This window comes from Cebus imitator, unplaced genomic scaffold (assembly GCF_001604975.1).
Source record: "Cebus imitator isolate Cc_AM_T3 unplaced genomic scaffold, Cebus_imitator-1.0 Scaffold36, whole genome shotgun sequence".
NCBI lineage: Eukaryota > Metazoa > Chordata > Mammalia > Primates > Cebidae > Cebus > Cebus imitator.
This window is the reverse complement of record NW_016107351.1, coordinates 2,340,522-2,360,797: the sequence shown is the minus strand read 5'-3', so window position 1 is coordinate 2,360,797 and position 20,276 is coordinate 2,340,522. Positions and strand designations below refer to the sequence as shown.

Below are 20,276 nucleotides of genomic sequence, written 5' to 3'. Positions count from 1 at the left end.
CGTCCCCAGCGCCCTCCCTCCTCTGCCTTCCCCAGAGTGCTTGCACTGTCTCGCCCTCAGTCACGTGTTTCCCATCTCCCCTGTGCCAGTGAAGCCACTTGGCTGGTACTGTGCCTTCTTTCCATCACTGATGAAACCCAGGTTCTCCCTGCAGAGCCTGGCCCCTGGTGGGGGCAGGATAAGTGTTTGTGAGACTAAATGGGAGCCCAGGCTCAGCACTGCCTCAGGTTCTAGAATCTTCTTTGATGTTTCTATCCGGCTTGTTTCTCACTCAGCCCTTCGTCTGGCCTGACATCCCCAGGAAGCCTCTAAATCAATCCCTCCTGTTTACAGCGCCCACCCCACCAGGTCTCATTGCCCTGGGTCTTGCTCTCTGCAGACTGCAGCTGGGCAGGTCTCTTACACACCAGCTCCTCACTACCCTCAGGTGAAGCGTTCATTAAAACCTCATTTCCTGTAGAGGCCGAACTGTGGCCTGACATTCAGAGCCTTCCCTCAGCCCCCCACCCCCATCTCAGCAGTAGCCGCTCCACTGTGCTCGCAGCGCGCCTGGCTGGCCACGGCCTGGCTCCTCTGCCATCCATGCAGCTCAGAGCAGGGCAGTCTTACTGGGAGGCTCCGTGCTCCTCCTGCCTCCGAGGATCCCCATGTGACCCCACGCATCAAAGCATGATGCCACCATTGTCACCACCACAGTCCCATAAAGTCGTATCTTGCTAACGTGTGGGCATGTGACACGGGCCTCACCTGTCCCGGGCCTCAGCCCGTGTGTGTGCCCTCTGCACTTACCTGCGATCCTGATGCCCACGGGTGGCTGTGGAGCTGCTCAGGATGGAAGGACTGCTGCAGAGGGTCTGTGGCCCGCATCCACACGTCCCGGGACTCAGCCTGAGGTGCCCTGCTCACCCCCAGACACCCACCCATGTGGCCCTGCCTCACATCACCCCGACGCTCGTCCATGCAGCCCCGGCTCCAGCTAGAGTGCAGTCCCATGGGGGACCACGCTGCTATATGCTCCACCCGCCTTCCTCCCTAAAGGCGCATCGCAGCCAGAGTCCAGGCACACACGTTCAGAGAGGCAAGGCGGGAGTTAATCGTGGTCGGGACTCTGGTGGCCTGAGAGTGCTCTTCCCAAAATCAGTCTCATCCCCAGAGCGCTGGTGGGGACGCAGATCAGAGGCCTGGGCTAGACGGACCAGTTTTCACGACTGTGCTCAATACAGTGACATCATTGATGGTTTTGAAAATGTGTTACCATAGAAATGGATCCAAGATGGACAAGCAAAGGGGGTGGCGGGAAAGGAGCACAGCCCTGCGGAGCGCTGAGCTGGCCCTGCCGCAGCCTCGGGAAGCACCGCCCTCTCTCCCTGCTCACCAAGAGGAGGCGCTGAGGGCCACACAGGCCGCCCATGCTCTCCACACCTGAACCCGGGACTCCGGGAGAGCTGGTGTCAGGTCCTGACCCTCCGCTTCATGCAGAATCAGAGCCAGAACGACTGCCCTTGGAGGAGAGAGGAGCCCAGATACCCGAGCCCAGAAACGAGGGCACTGCCCAGACCCTGGGATACCCACAAAACAGTGGCAGCCCCTGCACCCCAGGCCTGCCCAGGCGTCTTGGAGGTAACCACACACACTGCGGCCGGCTGCACTGCCGCTTCGGTGGTGTTCACAGGACAGGCCATAGCAACTGCTCTCCCTTCGTTTTTTGGGGTTTTTTTAGTGTTTCTTAGAGACGGGGTCTCACTATGTTGCCCAGGCTGGCCTCAAACCCCTGGGCTCGAGCAAACCTCCCACCTCACCCTCTTGAGTACCTACAACTCCAGCTTCCTTGCTTTTTTCCGAGGCATCCAGAAGCTGGAAGAGTCCTTCACGAGCCCTGCACACAGCTCTGGAGACCCCAGGAGTGAGTTCTGGCCGGGCCTTGAGCTCTGGGTTTCGGGTAGAGAAGGTGTTGGTTTCTGCCTTTGCAGAAAAAGAGACTGGTGCTCGCTCAACCAGAAGAAAGTTAAGCACGGTTGTGGCTGAAGGAACTGCGCGCGTCCTGAGAGGAAGGCATCACGACCCAGGAATTTGATTCGTTCTCGTTGGAAGACAGCGTGAGAAAATGAACAACACCGTTTTCCAGTGCTACAAGATTAATTATGTTTTTAGAGCAAACGTCAGTGAGAGGTCATTATGAGGTTTGTCTCCAGGGGCATTGAGGAACATGCTGGGGAGACGAAGGGGACGCGCTGCCCGCCTGGCCCTGGAGGTGCTGCTCCCCCGTGGACAGCTGCAGGGTCCACGGCTCTGGCCGGCCCAGGAGGAGGGGAAGGCAGAGCGGCTGGTCAGCGTGATTCTCCTAAATGTCACACAGAGTCGTGGGTGCAGCCCCAAGGGGACAGAAGTCACCCTTGGGCACCCAGGGACAGGAGGGGTCACAAGAAACAGGCCGCTGCAGAAGCCCTCGGCCTGGAGCACTGGTTCCCCAGGACGGCAGAGGGTCTTGGCCCCCACAGACCTGGTGAGCACATCCGAAGACGCAGCCTGCTGTGCCGACCCCCCAGCCGTGGAGCGGCGGCTGGCAGCTGTCGCCTGCAGAAACACTCTGTCTTCTCCGAGCTGCTCCGCCGGACTGGAAGCTTCTGGGATTCAGTCGGCCACAGAGCTCTGAGTAGATTTCCTTGGCTTGTATGCTGTTTGGAAGGTTGTGGCCATTGTTCTGAAAAATAACTGGAAAAAACATTCATTCAGATGTTTTATTGCTGTAGTCTAGACAGGAAAGTAGGTTCTCTGCACTCACGGGGAGTTCCGTGAGTACCAGCGAGGGCCCTTTCTAAGCTCAGCCCCGACTCCCTGCAGGCAGGACCCGGGCGGCCCTGCCTCCTTCCCGGTGGACTTGGATCTCGTGGGAAGCTCTGTATGGTCTGTTTTGGGGACCGGCAGATTCTAAAGCAGGACATTCGACATAACAGAGCCTGAGAGAAGACTGTGACCAACACAAGGAAAGATGTGAAATAGACTCGACCCTGCAACCACAGCCGAACGCTTTCTACTAGTGCATACTCGACACCCGCTGTCGCCAAAACACACCGGCAGAAATCACATCTTTTTCCCGTGGAGTCACAAACCATATTTTGACTTTAATATTTAAAGACAAAATCTGCAAGGTGACAACAGTAGCGTCGTCCCTCGGTACATGTGGGGGACTCCAGGACCCCAAGGACCCAGGGCCCACGCCTTTCAGTCCTGCCAGGAAAGGCATGACATTATGTGTCCCCCACATGTCCCCCACCGTGCTTGAATCACCGCTAGATTCCTTATAATGCTAAATACAGCGCAGATGGTGTGTAAACAGCTGTCACGTTCTATTATTTTCATTACTTTTTGTTTTGTTTTCGAGTATTTTCAATCTGTGGTTGGTTGAACCGTGGATGGAGAGGGCCAACTTAATAAAAATCAGCTTTTAAAAATTAAACCTCAGTGGCAGCTAATACATCTCGCCCCTCCCTGCAGGGCCAACCAAATACAAATCCATTTTTAAAACTTAGATGACAGTAGCAGCTAATATGTCTCAGCCCCGCTCCGTGCAGTGCCCCGCAGAGTGGCAGCATCCTTTCCTAGAGGGTCCTGTGAAACCCTGACCTAGGCCCCCAGTGCCTGCATCTGTGGCCCCCACATCGTGGGGGAGGCCCGAGCAGCTGTCAGCTTGCACCCTCTGTGCACCCTGTCTGGGCCGCCGGGAGCAGGGAGCCTCCTGCCACACCAGCCCTGGGTTCCGGGCTTCCCGGTACCCTGTTTGCAGGGGCCATCCCTGCCCCCAGGTCTTGAGAGGAAGGTTCTCATATATGGCGGCTGTCCCCTCACAGCCCCTTCACCTGACAGCTGAGCCTCACGGGGAGCTGCTTCAATGTCTCACTCAGCTGTGGAGAGCCCAGGACCCCAGAATAATCAAGGGGGGTGGGTCTTAGCCGGGTGGCCATGAGCAGGCATCTTACGGGGCCATCCTCCCATTCATGGTGGGGGTGCTGTGGAGCCAGGCGGCAGCGAGCCTCTTCACCAGTGAGGCCACATCTCCTCCTCACCAGGGCTTGTTGGGGGGGGCGAGTTCAAAGTCAGATCTCCTAGCCCGCCCGCCCACTCTTTAAAAAAGTGAAGACGCAGCCATCGCCGACATCCTTGTGTGGCACAGAGCAGTTCCCAGGAGCCAGCGTCCGCTGCAGAAGAGACGGAGAGTTTACGGAGTTTCCACAGAGTCTGGACCGATTTTGTGCTTCTGGGACTTGCCTGTGAATCCACACGGCTGTTCCAGAGCTGTGCACTCTGAGAGCTGGGAGGCTTCGGTTCTGTGCCACTGCAAGCGGCACAGGCCACGGCTGAGCAGAAGGCGCATCTGCGGCGCCGTGGCACCGAAGTCCAAGTGTGCTTGGGCCCAAGGCTCCCAGGACGTCCCCACTGCCTCCTGGGCTGCCAGGCCCATGTGTGCATGGGCAAGGCCCTCGGGGAGGGTGTTCCTGGAAGAATGCTTCCTTCGCTTGAAGGATGTAACGTTGCCCTGTGGGGTGGGACATGTCAGCTCCCGGAAGAGCCCCCAGCCTCTCACGATTCACGCCAGTGCGGGCAGCGCAGCAGCAGAGCGTGACATCCTGGATGGCAGCGAAGCTCTCAATTCCACATGGCTCCATCCTGGAGACACTCACTCACTGCAGCATGCTCTCCTCGTGGGGCCTCCTTCCCTGACCTCTGCACTCACGGTGGGGGTGCACAGCCGGGGGGACACCGGCCGCCATACATGGAGCTGAAGTAGAGCCCGTCTTGGGCTCACGGAGCGGAGGCCGTAGGTGGAGGTGAGCCAGCGGTCGCAGGCATCTGGAACCACGCACCCCGTTACCTTTCGCACCCTGCCTCCATCTCTGTGGACTTGACCATGTCATTCCGCATGCGCAGCTGTGTTCCTGCAGTGACACGGGTCCTCAGCTGGCTTCCGATGCCTAAGCTCTTCCACAAACATTCCGGGGGCCTGGAATCACGCCACAGCCCAAATCCTTTGAACCTCTATGAACAAGCACTTGCTTCTCAGCAAATTGTCTGGCTTCCCCCAAAATAAAGAAGATGGGGTTCTATGTGGATAGTTACCCCTTCAACTCCTAGCGCCAAGGGCAGGGCCCTGTCTGCCTCCGCCCCCAGGACAAAGCCTGGTAGGTAACTGGTGCTCCTGGCGCCCGCACACAAGGGAGGCGCGACCTGGCCCCACTCTGCCCTCCATGCTCAGCGCCTCTTATGAGCCCAGCCTTTGCTGGACCTGCTGACCCTACCAGGATTGCTGCTTCCCCTCTCAGCCTCTCTGGGTTCTGCGACCCCTGCTCCGTCAGCCTCCTCCCTGGTCTCAGCCAGTGCTAACTGCACCGGGCACCCACATGGCCCAGTGCCTGCCCCTCCCTTCTGGATTCCAAGCACTCACGGCCCCCACCCCGCAATCTCTGATTTGCTTCTGCAGGCTTCCATCGAGTGTCCCCTGAGGCTCCACATCCCCATCACCTCCACATCCTGTTTCTCAGTGTCTTAGATCTTGTGTGTGCTCCCCACCCTCACTCCACCCCTCTCTTGCCCAGAGAATGAGCCTCCTTCCCCTCCTTTGTGCCTCTTCCATGTGCCCAGCCCTCTGCAGACAGGAGTCAATCTGGTGCCTTCCTGAGTCTCCCTCAGGCCGCGCAGCGTCGTGGATGTGGTGTGGCTCAAAGGTCTGACAGGTGTACGTTCACATCCTTCATCCTCTGGGTCTCACCTTCTTCGGTGACGCTGCGGCGACACCTGTCTGTAGGATTGCTGAGGAATTAGGTAGGACCAAGCAGCGGCACCCAGGGATCCTCAGCCCTTCCCCCGAGGCCCACGACTCACCGTTGTTATTTATCAATGAGTCCGGGTCCCGGCTGGGTCCTGCCTTGTCTTTCTTTGTATCCGAGCATGGAGCACAGGACCTTGCATCAAGTGTTGAATGAGTTGGGGGAAGCTTAGGGACATCGAGAGGCACATCAACCTTTCATGAAGTCCCAGCATCTCAGAGCAGGGCCAGCACGTGTAGGTGGGGAGGAAGAGCTCTCCGGGTCACAGTGCACAGCAGCATGTGCTGAACGTGGGGCAGCGCAGACTCCATGCTGCATGCACCACTACCTGTGGACCACGGAGGCTTCTGGAAATCTTGAGAGCAGATGCCCCTCCCTGATCAGACACTCCTCCAGGGGTACAGTCATGCCCTCTGATCAGCTGAGACATTTCAAGGAAAGTTATACCCTTCCCAGCCCAGTTTTCCTTTTAGAAAGGTTCAGCCTCAGAAGATGAACTCGTGTGACCAAGCCCAGTGATCAGCCAGGATTCTTGAATCTTGGGACCCGTTGCCGAAATAACAAAACGGCGGCTTCCTGTAACCTCCACGCTTTAAAGCGACAATTCTGATACCAGCGTTAAGTTTTCAGGAAACGAAGCCGCCTTCGATGCCCCATCGGCAGCTGTTTCTACTAAAACGTCCCCCGTTTCTCTCTTCTAGGCGTCTCCTTTAACAGCGTTTACACTCAGATCTGGAGAGTCCTGCTGCACCTGGCTGCCGACCCCTATCCCGAGGTCTCGGACCTGGCCATGAAGGTGCTCAACAGCATCGCTTACAAGGTATGTGCCGGGCGCGCTCACCGCCGCGCCCATGCTTCTGGCGCTCCGTCACCGGTATTCACGTGAGGAACCCCAGGCGTGCCCAGGTCCACACCACGGTTTAGAGAATAAACAAATGAGCGTCAGCAAACATCTTGAACCTGGAGAGATGTACAGCACACGCCAGACTCTGTGTGCAGCCCCCCTGTGGGCAGGGTGCTGGAGTTAACTCTCCTTGTCGAGGGAATCAGGTGAGGATTGCCATTATTTTTCGGGAGCCTCGTACTGTCGGGGTGAGCTACAGTGCTCGCCTTTCTTCCATTTCCTTTCTTTCTTTACTTATTTATTTATAAGAGACAGGGTCTCCCTTTGTTGCCCAGGCTGGTCTTAAACTCCTGGGCTCAAAGGATCCTCCTGCCTCGGCCTTCCAAAGTGCTAGGATTACAAGCGTGAGCCACCGTGCCTGTGTTTTGTTTTTTTTTAAGACAGAATCTCACTCTGTCCAGACTAGAATCCAGTGACCTGATCACAGCTCACTGTGGCCTCCAACTCCTGGGCTCAAGCAGTCCTCCCACCTCAGCCTCCCAAGTAGCTGGGAATACAGGTATACACCACCACACCCACCTAATTTTTAAATGTTTTATAGAGACAGGGTCTCAATATGTTCCCCAAGCTGGTCTCTAACACCTCAGTTCGAGTGATCCTCCCACCTTGGCCTCCTGAAGTGCTGGGATTCCAGGCGTGAGCCACCACACCCAGACTTTCCTTCCGTGTCTGATAGCAGTAATTTTTCACTCATTCAGAACCCTTCTGGCTAAGGTTTCTTGTTCATGGCCATTCTAGCTAAAGGGAACTTTTCAAAGAACCAGCCTTTGGCATCATTGGTTTTTCTCTGTTGTCTGTCTGTTTTCCGTTTTATTGATTGATGTTTTCATTGATAAAGCTTGCTTTCTTCTACTTACTTTGAGTTTAATTTGCTCTTCTTCTCCTAGCTTCTTAAGGTAGAAGCAGAGGTCATTGATTTTAGTCTTTTCTCTTCGGGGACTGTAAACTCTTCTCAGTCCTTTTTTTTCTTTTTCTTTGAGACGGAGTTTCGCTCTTGTTACCCAGGCTGGAGTGCAATGGCGCGATCTTGGCTCATCGCAACCTCCGCCTCCTGGGTTCAGGCAATTCTCCTGCCTCAGCCTCCTGAGTAGCTGGGATTACAGGCACATGCCACCATGCCCAGCTGATTTTTTGTATTTTTAGTAGAGACGGGGTTTCACCATGTTGACCAGGATGGTCTCGATCTCTTGACCTTGTGATCCACCCGCCTCGGCCTCCCAAAGTGCTGGGATTACAGGCGTGAGCCACCGCGCGCGGCCCTCAGTCCTTTTTGGAGCTCTGAGCATTTGGCCTACTGCCTTCCTGCTGGTTTCTCTCTGCCTCATGGGTCGTCACTCTACCCAAGAGCAGGTAAATACTTAGTCAAAGACCCCAGGGCCCTGCAGACCTTGGAAGCTTTCGCCTCTCCAGTACTCTGCCCTGCAGGCTCTCAGCACCGCAGCCTCCCCGGAGCCCTGGTCTCTGTCTCCGGTTCACTGAAAGCTTCTCTACACTGCAGCCTGGGCCTGCCTGAAACCGCTTGCAAGCCGTTTTCGGGGCCTGCTGTTTATTTCCCTTCTCTTGGGGATCCCAGGCCCACGATACCCAGCACCCAGCGTCTGAAAACAAGTGTTTGCGGTATTTTTTCTGGTGTTCTAGTTGCTTATGGATGTTGGATGAGATGATACGCGTGGAATTAAGTCACTCATTATAGCACTTAGATTTTTTTGTAACTTTTTGATAAAATTTCGAAAGCCTGCAGAGAAGCTGCAGGCAGAGCGCAGGGAAAGGTCACTCTTGCCGTCCCGCGGCCTTCTCTATCTTCGTCGGACCCCGCCCCAGTGCCGCAGTTGGCTTGGGTCTCACGCTGCCAGGGGCTGCAGGGCTGAGGAACCACAGCTCTCCATCCTCGTCCGTCACTTCTTCCAAATGAACTGTCAAGCCCCCCTCTCATTTGCCGCGGCCTCCCAGGTCCCGGCTGGCACGGAGCCTGCAGCTCCTCATCTCCTGCTGCTACTGCACTTGCATGGCTTTTGGGTCCTTCAACTAAGTTACTTCCTGCCGGTCTAGTTATATCCTACTCCGACAGAAATCACCTTACTGTCTGCAGAAGCTGCATCTTCAGTTCTTTTTTTTTTTTTTTTTTTGAGACGGAGTATTGCTTGGTCACCAGGCTGGAGTGCAGTGGCACAATCTCGGCTCACAGCCACCTCCACCTCCCAGGTTCAAGTGACTCTCCTGCCTCACCTTCCTGAGTAGCTGGGATGACAGGCATATGCCACCACGCCCAGCTAATTTTTATATTTTTAGTAGAGACAGGGTTTTACCATGTTGGCCAGGATGGTCTCGATCTCTTGACCTAGTGATCTGCCTGCCTCGGCCTCCCAAAGTGCTGGGTTTACAGGCCTGAGTCACCTCACCTGGCCTGTTCTTTGTAGTATCACAGGTAATAGTCACAGGTAGCCTATTGACCAACTTGGAAAGATCCAGGTTGTTTGATTAGGCCCTGGCCTCCCCTCTCCACAGCGGATCCCAGCTGCCTCCTGCACCACTGCGTCCTCACGGCAGGCTCCCTGCCACTCCCTTCGTCACCGCGTGCTGTGGCCAGCTGCACAGGCACCTGGCGATGTTCAGTCCCGTCAAGTTCCTTTTTTGTGTCACTGGCCTATTGAAACTAGCCAGTCAATTAAGTTAACGTCTTCCTTATGTCGTAGGAAAACTAAGAAAATGTATAATCCTTTGCTTTTAAGCTAAGAATAGGATAAATACAAAAATGGAACTTAGGCTGAGTGCAGTGGCTCACACCCGCAATCCCAGCACTTCCGGAGGCCGAGGCAAGGGGGTGGCTGGAGCCCGCGTGTTTCAAGGCCAGCCTGGGAAACACAGGGAAACCCCATCTCTACAAAATAGTAACAAGCTAGCCAGGCGTGGTGGCAGGCACCTGTGGTCGCCGCTACCCAGGAGGATGAGGCTGGAGGATCCCTTCAGCCCAGGAGCTCAAGGCAGCAGTGAGCTGGGATTGTGCCACTGCACTTCAGCCTGGGTGGCAGAGTGAGACCCTGTCTTTTTAAAAATGTTTAAAATATGTGTTTGTTACATATTATGGTCTACGTAACAAACATTTTTGTGACCAAGAAGGGGAGATAATAAAGTAATAGGAAGAAAATAAGGAAGAAAAGAAAGCCTTAGACTGCACGAGCACCCCGGAAGAACCCACGGAGCCGCCAAGCCGAGCAGCGGGTTCTGAGGCGCCTCCGATGAGCTGAGGCTCTGGGGGGACTGGCACTGAGATTGCCGCATCTGCCTGCTGCGGGTCAGGGAAAATCAGTTCTCGCCACTTACCACTGCCCTTTCAGACTCTAAATAGCCTCTACCATTTTTAGTTTAAAATTTCAAGGTTGGGTTTCAAATAGTCATTTTCACTCAAATAATTGTAAAAGCTTTTTATGAACAGTAGTAAGTGGTTTAAGTTTTTGGAATTGGTATAGAAAGTAGAGGTTGACGGCTCACCGTCCCTGCCGGCAGCTCTCTCACACAGGGGTGTCTGGGGGCCTCTTCTCTTCTCTTGGAGACACAGGACTCTGTGGCCGTGGCCCCCTTGCTCTGTCCTGACTGCTCACGTGGAGCCAGTGCTCTTTAGGAGCCTTGATCCTTTTCCCCAATTAGTTTAGCTTCTTGGGCGTTTTGGTCATGATTAAATCGGTATTCAACCTATTCAAGTTTATTCTTCAGTGGCTTTTGTGTGTTTAGCCTTACTAAAAAATTAGCCTGAATTATTTTAAACCATAATCCCAGTGTTTAATCTTGAAATATAAGGACTGTTACGTGCATTCCTGTGGGCGTGACCTCCAGCTGATAAACGGCTCCTCCTAGGAAGCTCTCGAGTGTGCACAGCACAGGAGCCTCTGCTCTCTGCTCTGCCACACACATCCTAGCACAGCCTCCGTAACCCGGGCCCTTTTGGATTGTGTGGCACATAGCCTGGCCGGACGGCCGGCCCCCCCGCCACCCGCGGTAAGGCAGTTAGGCATCTTGCGTGTACCTTTCATGTTAGGGTATAGCAACTCGAATGCAGGGCCTTGTTGTGCTATCTGATCGAGCCCCGGGAACCCCCATAAAAGTGGCGTTTGCTTTCTGTGCCTGCTTTGCTGTTCTAGAATGGCACACAGACCCCAAGGCACCTGGCCATCACTCCAGCAGACACACCACAGCCAGAGGGGTGGAGAGCAAAGTCAAGAAAAGGCATCAGCTAGAGACCTCGCTATGCATAGCACAAGGCAGCGTGTGTGTGTGTGTGTGTGTGTGTGTGTGTACGCACGCGCATGTCTGAGTGTGTCTGAGTGTACGTACGTGTGTGTGGGTTTAAGAGTAAACATTGCTACTAAAGCATTTGGAAGCATAAATCTTTCTTGTCTTCATTTTAATTTCAAGAAATGCCTTGTTTTCCTGCTCTAGGAACTGAAGGGATTATATTTCATTTTACAGAGAAACGAGCCTATTTTAGATATTTAACTCTGAAGCCAAATTTTTGTTCATCAGAGTCTAAAACAGCCTTATTACTCTGGTATGCCCCATAGAATTCTATATTCAAATACAGACGTTGCCACAAGCTCTGTATGGGAGAACCCACACAGCTCCGGAGCTCTGCTCTAATTTCATGTATTTATGATGCATTTTTGTTTTCATTCCATGGGCTTGGGGTTTTTATTTTGCTGTTAGTTTTCTTTTCCCTTGGTTTGGTTTTGGGGTTTTTGTTGTTTTTGAGACGGGGTCTTGCTCTGTCACCCAGGCTGGAGTTCAGGGGTCCAGTCATGGCTTACTGCAGCCTCGACCTCCTAGGCTAAAGCAGTCCTCCCACCTCAGCCTCCCAAGTAGCTGGGACTACAGGCGTGCACCACGCTTAGCTAATTTTTGTATTTTTTGTAGAGATGGGGTTTCATTATATTGCCTAGGCTGGTCTCAGACTCCTAAGCTCAAGTGATTCACCCGCATTGCCCTCTCAGAATGCCAGGATTACAGGCATGCGCCACCGCACCTGGGCTGCTTTTAGTTTTTTTTAAAGGAAAATTTCAGACTACGTAGAAGTAGAAAGAAGAGACTTTCGCCCCTCAGGAGGCTGCCGGTGGCCCCAGCAGCCCTCGCCTCAGTGGTTTTAGGACAACACCAAGCAAGAACCTTCAAGCCACAGATGGTTACCTGTCAGGGCATACATGCTCATGATCACTGCTTATGTTATTTATAAGAAAACGTGTGAGCGTAAATGTACAGACTCACCTAGAAGTACCACTGCAGCCTTTTGAAGCTGTGAAGAGTGTGTGTGTGTGTGTGTGTGTGTGCGCGCACGTGTGTGTGTGTGTGTGCGCGCGCATGCATGTGCACGCTGGCCGCTGCCTCCATTGCAGGACTCATGCATGCAGGCAGAGATGAGAAATTAGTGCACTTAACGAAAGGTCAGATTGCTGCCAATGGCAGCTTATCTTGGAGTGGCTGCTGCCATGATGCCAGCTACAGCTGGGGAGGCACAGGCAGGGCCACGTGCTCCGTGCAGCTACCAGGAGCCAGGAACAGGGGGAATCCCCACCCCCTTCCAAGCTGGCAGGGCGGGAGCCTCATGCTCCGCAGGTGCAGCTGCAGCCACCCAGCCCCAGGCCTGGACCCAGGCATCTCTGTGCTCTTGGGGGCCGGGAGCAGGCAGGAACCCCACCCTCCCAGGCAGAGCTGCAGCCACCTAGCCATGACTCCAGACCAGGCATCTCTGTGCTCTCAGGGGCCCAGGAAGCACCCTACTCCCACAGGCTTAGAAGTGCCTGCTCCTGCTGCCCAACCTCTCCCTGCTCCTGATACCCACTTCAATCTTGAAGAAAAGTTGAGGCTGAGATACTGTCAAAACCTGCTGGCTGTGCACACGTTCGGGGCAGTGCCGACATGCCAGCTGCCTGCTGCCTCAGCCTCCTCCAGACTTTGGGCACCAATGAGCATAGGAGGAAGGCCAAGCATGGGGACTGAGGCCAGTTTGGCACTGGCCTGCAGGTGCTCCTCAGCACAATCAGCCTGGGCGCCATGGATGATGGCCGGAGGCAGACAGGAAGGGGCAGGTCCCCAGTGAAGGGCCACCTTCAAGCCAGGGATGGCCTGAAGCCTGGGGGCTGGGCTGATGGACCAAAATGGGAACTCATGGTGCTTTTTCCAAGCCCACCCATGGCTGCCCACGAACCTGTCAGCACACACTTCCTCCCTTGTGAAGCCATAAAAACCCTGGACTCAGCCAGACTCGAGGAGATGATGGATGACCTGCCTGTGGAGAGGAGCTACCCACTCCAGGGTCTCTTCTCTGCAGAGAGCTGAACATTCGTCAGGACAACCTGCCGGTGGAGAGGAGCTACCCACTGCTCATCAGGATAAACTCCCTGTGGAGAGGAGCTACTGACTGTGGATCTCCTCTGAGCTGTTCTGTTGCTCAATAAAGCTTCTCTTCACCTTGCTCACCCTCCATTTGTCTATGTACCTCATTCTTCCTGGACGCAGGACAAGAACTTGGTACCTGCCAAATGGCAGAGCTACAAGATCTATAACAAAAACAGGGCTGAAACATGCCCCTTGCTTGCCACATTGCAGATGACAAGGAGAGAAGAGCTGCAGCCCGTCAGGGAACCCAGACCTAGGAGCTCCCTCTCTGGGGCTCGGTAGTTCCTGGCGTCTCCAAGCTTCCAGGTGCCACTGCATTCCCCAGTGCCAGCTGTGGAAGCTGCTTATGGTACACTGGGTCCAGCCACAGCCTTGCAGGGAGCTGACACCCATGCCATGCCTGGAGCTGCCCACCCCGCTGCAGCCAGCATGTGTCTGTGCACAGTGCATCGGCCCCACACTCTTACACCGCTCACTGCTCTGCCTGGCTTGCCTTTGCCAGGTGTGCGATTCAGGCCAGTAGCATGAGCCAAGCGCAGCCTGCCAGGCCGAAGGGGTGGAAGAAGACAGCGGGTCGAAGTAAAAACTTGGGCAAAGGGACCACCAGCCACAGGAGTTTCTGGCTGGTGAAGTGACACCCCAAGGATCCCATGACATTCATGACTGATAAAGAAAATAAAGATCGGCTAGGTGTGGTCGCTCACACCTGTAATCCCAGGACTTTGGGGGCCTGAAGCAGGCAGATCACTTGAGGCCAGGAGTTCAAGACCAGCCTGCCCAACAGTCTCTACTGAAAATACAGAAACTAGCTGGGTGTGGTGATGCACTCCTGTAGTCCCAGCTGCTCAGGAAGCTGAGGCACAAGAATCACTGGAACCCGGTAGGTGGAGGTTGCAGTGAGCTGAAATTGCACCACTGCACTCCAGCCTGGGCAAGACTCCGTCTCAAAAAAAATAAAGAGAAAATATAAAGAAAAGAAAAATGGAAATACCCAGGAACACTTATTCAAAAGCACAGAACATCCTAAGCCTGATGCCTGGCTGCATGCTTTTGTAGCGTGAGTTACTTTTAGATAGGGTTTTTTTTTTGTTTTGTTTTGTTTTTTGAGACAGATTTTCACTCTGTGACCCATGCTGGAGTGCAATGGTGCAGTCTTGGCTCACTGCAACCTCCATCTCCTGGGTTCAAGCAATTTTTCTGCCTCAGCCTCCTGAGTAGCTGGGATTACAGGCACCTGCCACCATACCCGGCTAGTTTTTGGATTTTTAGTAGAAATGGGGTTTCACTATGTTGGCCAGGCTAGTCTCGAACTCCTGACCTCAAGTGATCCACCTGCCTCAGCCTCCCAAGGTGCTGGGATTACAGGCATGAGCCACTGCACTCGGCCATGGGTAGGTTTCTTTTAAAATCACATTGTCATGCCAGAATTTTCTCTCCTCCTACTTGACAGCATCTCTTAGAACCCAGAGAGCCTGTCTATTCTCTGTTCTCTCAAACTGCCTGAATCGTAAGGACTTCTTAATTCAGCATGTTTACAATTAGCCTGTAGACCAAAGTAGTTCTGCAATTGCTGAAATTCCCTTTACCTCTGAAATTTCTCTTCCAGTGACCTCGCCGATATGCATATAGATACTCTGATTGCTTTTTCATCTCATCACACAGTACTTCCTTAACTGAGACAGATGGCTCACTGTTGTTGCCGTCACCCCTCCCTCCGGAACCATACCTCTCTGAAGCCATCGGGCTCTCTCCTAACTCAGGGCCCCTCGGAATCGTGAGCTCAACCTCCGACCCCTGAAGGCCGCACTACCCATCCCACCCCTGCCTGGTTTCAGAGGTGGCCCTGCTGCCTGGAAGTGTCCAGCCGCCTCTCAGGGGCATGCACGCCCTCTGCATCCTCAGCAAGTGTTCGCCTCACCTGTCTTCTCAGTTCCCACACCTCCACCCAAAGGAAGAACGCTCAGAACTGTGGGAAGAGCTGCCCCAGGAATGTGGCATGCCAGCAGCACCAATGAGCGTGAGCAGCCTGGCATACACGTCGCGCCTTCGGCCTGAAAGCGCTTCATGAGCATGCTCATCCCCTTCACTGTAGACCTGGGGGAGCGAGGGCAGTGTCAGCCTGGACTAGCGGAGCTACAGAATGAGACGTGGCCCTGCCTTGGAGCCATGCTGCCCGACGCCAGCCCGTGGGCCCCTGCCCAGCTGGAGCAGAAGCGCCCCTGGATAGCCCTGTTCCACCCCAGAGGTGCAGACTCCATGCTCTGGGGCAGCAGCTGGGAATGTGTTCTCTCAGACTCTACTGTGAAGCTCCAGGCAGTGGCTGCCCCCACAGGCACCCTCACGGGGGTTCATAGCCACAAGGCACTAGGGTGGCTCTTGGGGCCTGGGGCTCCTTCAGGCAGGGATGGCACCAGCTTTGCCCTGAGCTCCTGTTCTAGCTTTGCTAGCTTTCAGCCAGTGACTTCGTGCCTCTCAGCTTGCATTTTCCCATCTATAAAACTGGGATCAGTGTATGACCCCCCACGCCGCCAGGGCCGTTGTAAGAAGTACAGAGCCCCATCCCCCGTCCCTGTGCCGGGCCTGTGCAGAGGGCTTCGTCCAGTGACCTGCATTGCCAGCATTCGCGTCTGCGTCACCGTCAGCTCCTTGGCCATCTCGCCATCCTCTGTGGGAAAGGGGCCACGGCAGCTCCAGGAGAACCTCCAGAACCTTCCCATGCACCCAGGTCTGAGGAGGGAGGGGGCTGGTGGACTGAGACACCTCAGCCTCCCCCGACGGGGAGTTCTCTTCTGCAGCACCCAGGACCGAGAGCACCGCGACCCCAGGTGACACTTCCTTCAGGCTTGGTTTGTAACTAATGGGCAGCTGGTTGGAGTCACCACGTTGCTTTAACGGAATAACACCTAGGACTGACTTTTCCGAAAGAAAAGTTTGTATGATTTATCTAGGAAATGCAGTTTGCGGAAACATGACTTTGAGAAATAGCAGCACACGCTTTTACAGGTGTTTCTTCTCCTCAGCCAAGCAGCCGGCAGTCTCTGCGTTATTCTTAGACCAAAAGTGCCGCTGGATAATCCTCTGGGAATCCCTTTTTAAGAGTTTCTCACACATGAATCCAGATCCGCGATATAAAATTAACAGGAACATTTCTTAAATACTCCGCTTCCTCCCAAGATAGAGCAGCCAGCAGCTGATGCTGGCATCCTCAGCCCTGGCTGTGTCAAGATCCAGTGGGAAAATTCACTGTCCAAGTCTCTGAAATGTACGGTATTTTTATCTGCGTTGGATCAGACATCCCGTGTCCTTGTGAGGTGGCGCCCCCGGAACGTGGGTCTCATTCCAGTCCCCGCTCCCCGAGCTGCGCAGAGGCAGGGATGGGTAGGAGACACCCACGGCTCCATCTTCAAAGAGTGTTTATGCAGAGACTGTCTGAGAATTCGACCGTGAGCAAAGGTGTATTTGTCACTGCTGCAGGTTGGCTTGTCTTGTAGCTGGGACCTTGACCCTCTCACAGCTGCTGTCCTCTCTGGAATCAGACCCCATAGAGGGAGTGTTTGCACACCCTTGACTTCCGTAGGCTGCGAGTGAGCCGGGGTCCCGGGGGTGTACATGCTGAGAAGGGCACTGTGTCCTGGAGGCAGGCCAGGGCCCACTGAGGCCGCACTCACCCTCCGGCGCGCATCTCCAAACCCGGCCTCTGCCAGCGCCATGCCTTCTGCGTTCACCCTTCCTAGTGCTGCGCTCTCTCAGATGATGGCGGGGGCCATGCAGAAAGGACCCGCCCTGGTCCTCCTCTGCCCCCGCCCCAGCCACACCCCGCAGCACCTGCTTACTGAGCTCCCCATCCTCACACCGCACCACAGGCAGGCCGGTCAGCAGGTCACCTCCCTGAGGGACGTGCCGCTCACTTCCAGAGCCTCGACCCCCACCCAGCACAGTCAACGCTGATAGATGTTTGTTGAACAATTAGGAAGTGGGCGGCTAGAGGACGCTCCCCCCCCAGCCACGCCCTGTGGTCTCTGCACCAATCCGAGAGCATCTCCTGAGCCAGGAGTGCGCCCATCTCTCACGGGAGTTCCAGCAGTGGGGGAAAGTCAGTTCTGTGACAGCAGCCATGTGAGAGCAGGTCTCATCTTACCCCAGGGGCTGCGTGAATTCATGCCACAGGCTGGATCAGTTCCCTTCCCAGAAGGGTGGGCAGAACAGAGGGTTCGTCAGGAGCCACAGTCTCCCGTGGGTACTTCCGTGCAGGGTGGCAGGGGTGGGTGCTGCACAGACCCTGGGCAGCTGAGCAGGACGCCTGGGGGCTCCTGAGTCACCAGCCCCAGCCCAGCAGTGCTCGTGAGCATCTGAGCGTGTGTGGGTTTTGCTGAAGGCTCCATTTCAACTCCAGAAGTTTCTGTCTTCCCCGTCACCTCCCACTGTTTTTCCAGACATTCTGAGAAGGCGCATGTTAAGTTTAGAGTGGAAAAGTTTCTTTTCTCTTTTTAGACTTTTGAAGGGATCATATGTCTCTCAGGTTTTGTGGGGTGGTTGTGTGTGCCTAGGGCAAGCCGAATAGTTTAATATCAAAACAAGCTCAGAAAGAGCATGTATTACTCTTGTCATTTAAAAAATAGGAACATTGTTTAAAGACTAGTTGTGGTTCCATTTCCTTGCTCTTTCTTTGCGTTTTGAAGGGAGGAGCAATGTGGAAATGCCAGTGACACCTGCGTGAAGTCTTTAGGGTGGTTTTGCTTCCCTTGGTTTTCTGTTGGCTGAATTGCAGGTACAAGGTTCCTAATTTCTAAGTGACTGATTAAAAGCTGTGAGGCAGTGCAGGGCCCCGTGTGGGTGCAAGCCTGCAGGATGGGGTTCTGGCTGGCTGGAGCGCAGCCGGGATGGGCCGGCATTCAGGGAATGGCTTGTGCCCGCAGCATCAGTGGACGCCTGCATGGAGCAGCTGGCCCTGTCCTCCTGACACAGAGGAGGTTGTCCCGGCACCATCAGGCCCCTTCTGAACACACACAACCTCTGGGGTCCAGAACCCAGCAGGACCTGCGGCCCCACACTGCGCATTGCGCTCAGAACAAAGCAGCCCCGGAGCACCCAGGCCATCGTGAGGTCCTGTCGGCAGACGAGCAGTGCACGCTCTGGCTTGCCGACAGCTGGTCTCCAGATCCACAGAAAACCCTATTTCAAAATCAAAGCAAAACCACTTCCTCCGTTTGTGCCAGGCTCAAACTGGCACAAAGCTTTTTCCATGGTAGAATTTCAAGTCCTGCAGGTGTCTGTGGCTGGAGGCTCACAGAGCCCAGGGTCTCAGCTTCATCCGTAGACGGCTGCATTGAAGGGGTTGTTTGGAGCCTCGTGCTGCCCGCTAGGCTCTGCCAGCTGTGCACCACCCTGCTTCCCACCTGCCAGGAGCAGCTGCCCCTCCCCCTGCCAGTGCCAACTCCTGGGAGCAACCGTCCCCTCCCCCGCCAGCGCCCTCTCCCCAGGGCAGATTGTGGCCACATCTGTCCTGGAGATGAAGGTGTCTGGTCAGTGCAGCGTGCCCAGCACTACCCGTACACGCCCAGGAGGAAGGACCACCGCAGCCCCTCAGCAGGAGGGTGTTCAGGGCAGTCTTGAGTTCCAGGCCCCATCACAGCCCAGGCGGCAGAGCCCTTCTGCCATGGGAGAGAACCCGAGCCCCCGCCATCATTCCCTGACTCTCCTGTGCCCTGGGCGGCTTCCGTGGCCTCCTGAGGAACACGGGGGGCCTCGGGCTGCTAGCAGTTTTCCACCCCGTGCTCACCAGCCAGGTCCCTTACCCTCCAGGAACACCACTGCCACCCGGCTCTGGAAAGAGCATGGATGGCAGATTCCTCCCCAGGCCTCAACTCACAGCTTCTGACCCGAGAGCTGAGGTGTTGAGGGAATTGGACTCAAAGCCGGAGCGGTGCAGAGGCCCGGCCTCAGGCGAGGGGGAGGACGCCAAGGCTGCCTGGGAGTCGCCCCCCAGCAGGGAAGGTGAGGAAGGTGGGCCACTGTCCTCAGAGGCTTCAGGCCCTGACCCCCTCAGGAGCCTTGGGCAGAACTTCCTCCCCAGGTGCCCTGGTCCACACAGCCATGCCAGGCTTGCCCACCAGGTGCCAGTCCTGGAAAAGGAAAGAATGTCACTTGAGCTCCAGGGTTGCATTTGGGGGAAATCCAGCTGAGGCCTTCCATTGGTGTTGGCAGCTCCTCAGCCAAAGGCCTCTTCTGCAGCTCGGAAGCAGCTCCATGCAGCCGTCAGCCTCACTTTGTATGACGGCCTCCATGGAGCATGTCCGATCTGACCTTCACGCCCCATGCCTTTGCCTCTAGGCTACCGTGAACACCCGGCCGCAGCGCATCCTGGACACCTCCTCCCTCACGCAGTCGGCCCCCGCCAGCCCCACCAACAAGGGCGTGCACATCCACCAGGCGGGGTAAGTGCCACCCGCACAGCCTGTGGTCTGTAGTGGTGGCTGGGGTCCCACGGGCTAGGCTCTCCCTGAGCCTCCTCCTCCCCGCCCTGGCTTGCTTCATCCCCTCCTCCCTCCCTAACGTGCGTTCTTTCCCACTCCTTCCCCACACACCCCACACCTGCTTGATCAGAGCCCTGGCGTGAGCTCTTCCCCATCTTGAGGAACCCTTCCTTTGCACATGGTCGCAGCAAAAGTTGAACTAAGCCTGCTGTCTGTGGCCTTTCAGAGTCCATAAGAGGGCATCTAGACCTGCAAGTTAGAATGTAAGAGGATCTAGATCTCAGAGTCAGGATCCATTAAGAGGCTCTAGATCTCCGGCTCAGAGTCTGTAAGAGGATCTAGATCTTCAAGTCAGAGTCCGTAAGAGGATCTAGATCTCCGGGTCAGTGTCTGTTAAGAGGATCTAGATCTCTGAGTCAGGATCCATTAAGAGGCTCTAGATCTCTGGCTCAGAGTCCATAAGAGGATCCAGATCTTCGAGTCAAGAGTCCGTAAGAGGGTCTAGATCTCCGGGTCAGTGTCCATTAATCCGAGTCAGTGTCTGTTAAGAGGATCTAGATCTCACAGTCAGGATCCATTAAGAGGATCTAGATCTCCAGGTCAGAGTCCATAAGGGGCTCTAGATCTCTGGGTCAGAGTCCGTAACAGGATCTAGATCTCCGAGTCAGAGTTTGTAAGAGGATCTAGATCTCC

At 55.2% G+C, this 20,276-nt stretch overlaps 1 protein-coding gene across 1 annotated transcript in view; it reads left to right on the top strand.

Annotated features, from left to right (window-relative positions):
* RPTOR (regulatory associated protein of MTOR complex 1) overlaps nt 1-20,276 on the top strand; it is a 405,759-nt gene that overhangs the window by 348,260 nt on the left and 37,223 nt on the right. The window contains exons 21-22 of the mRNA XM_037737259.1: nt 6,524-6,642; nt 19,441-19,544. Of these exons, the coding sequence (XP_037593187.1) occupies nt 6,524-6,642; nt 19,441-19,544 (223 nt within the window). The remainder of the gene's footprint in view (nt 1-6,523; nt 6,643-19,440; nt 19,545-20,276) is intronic.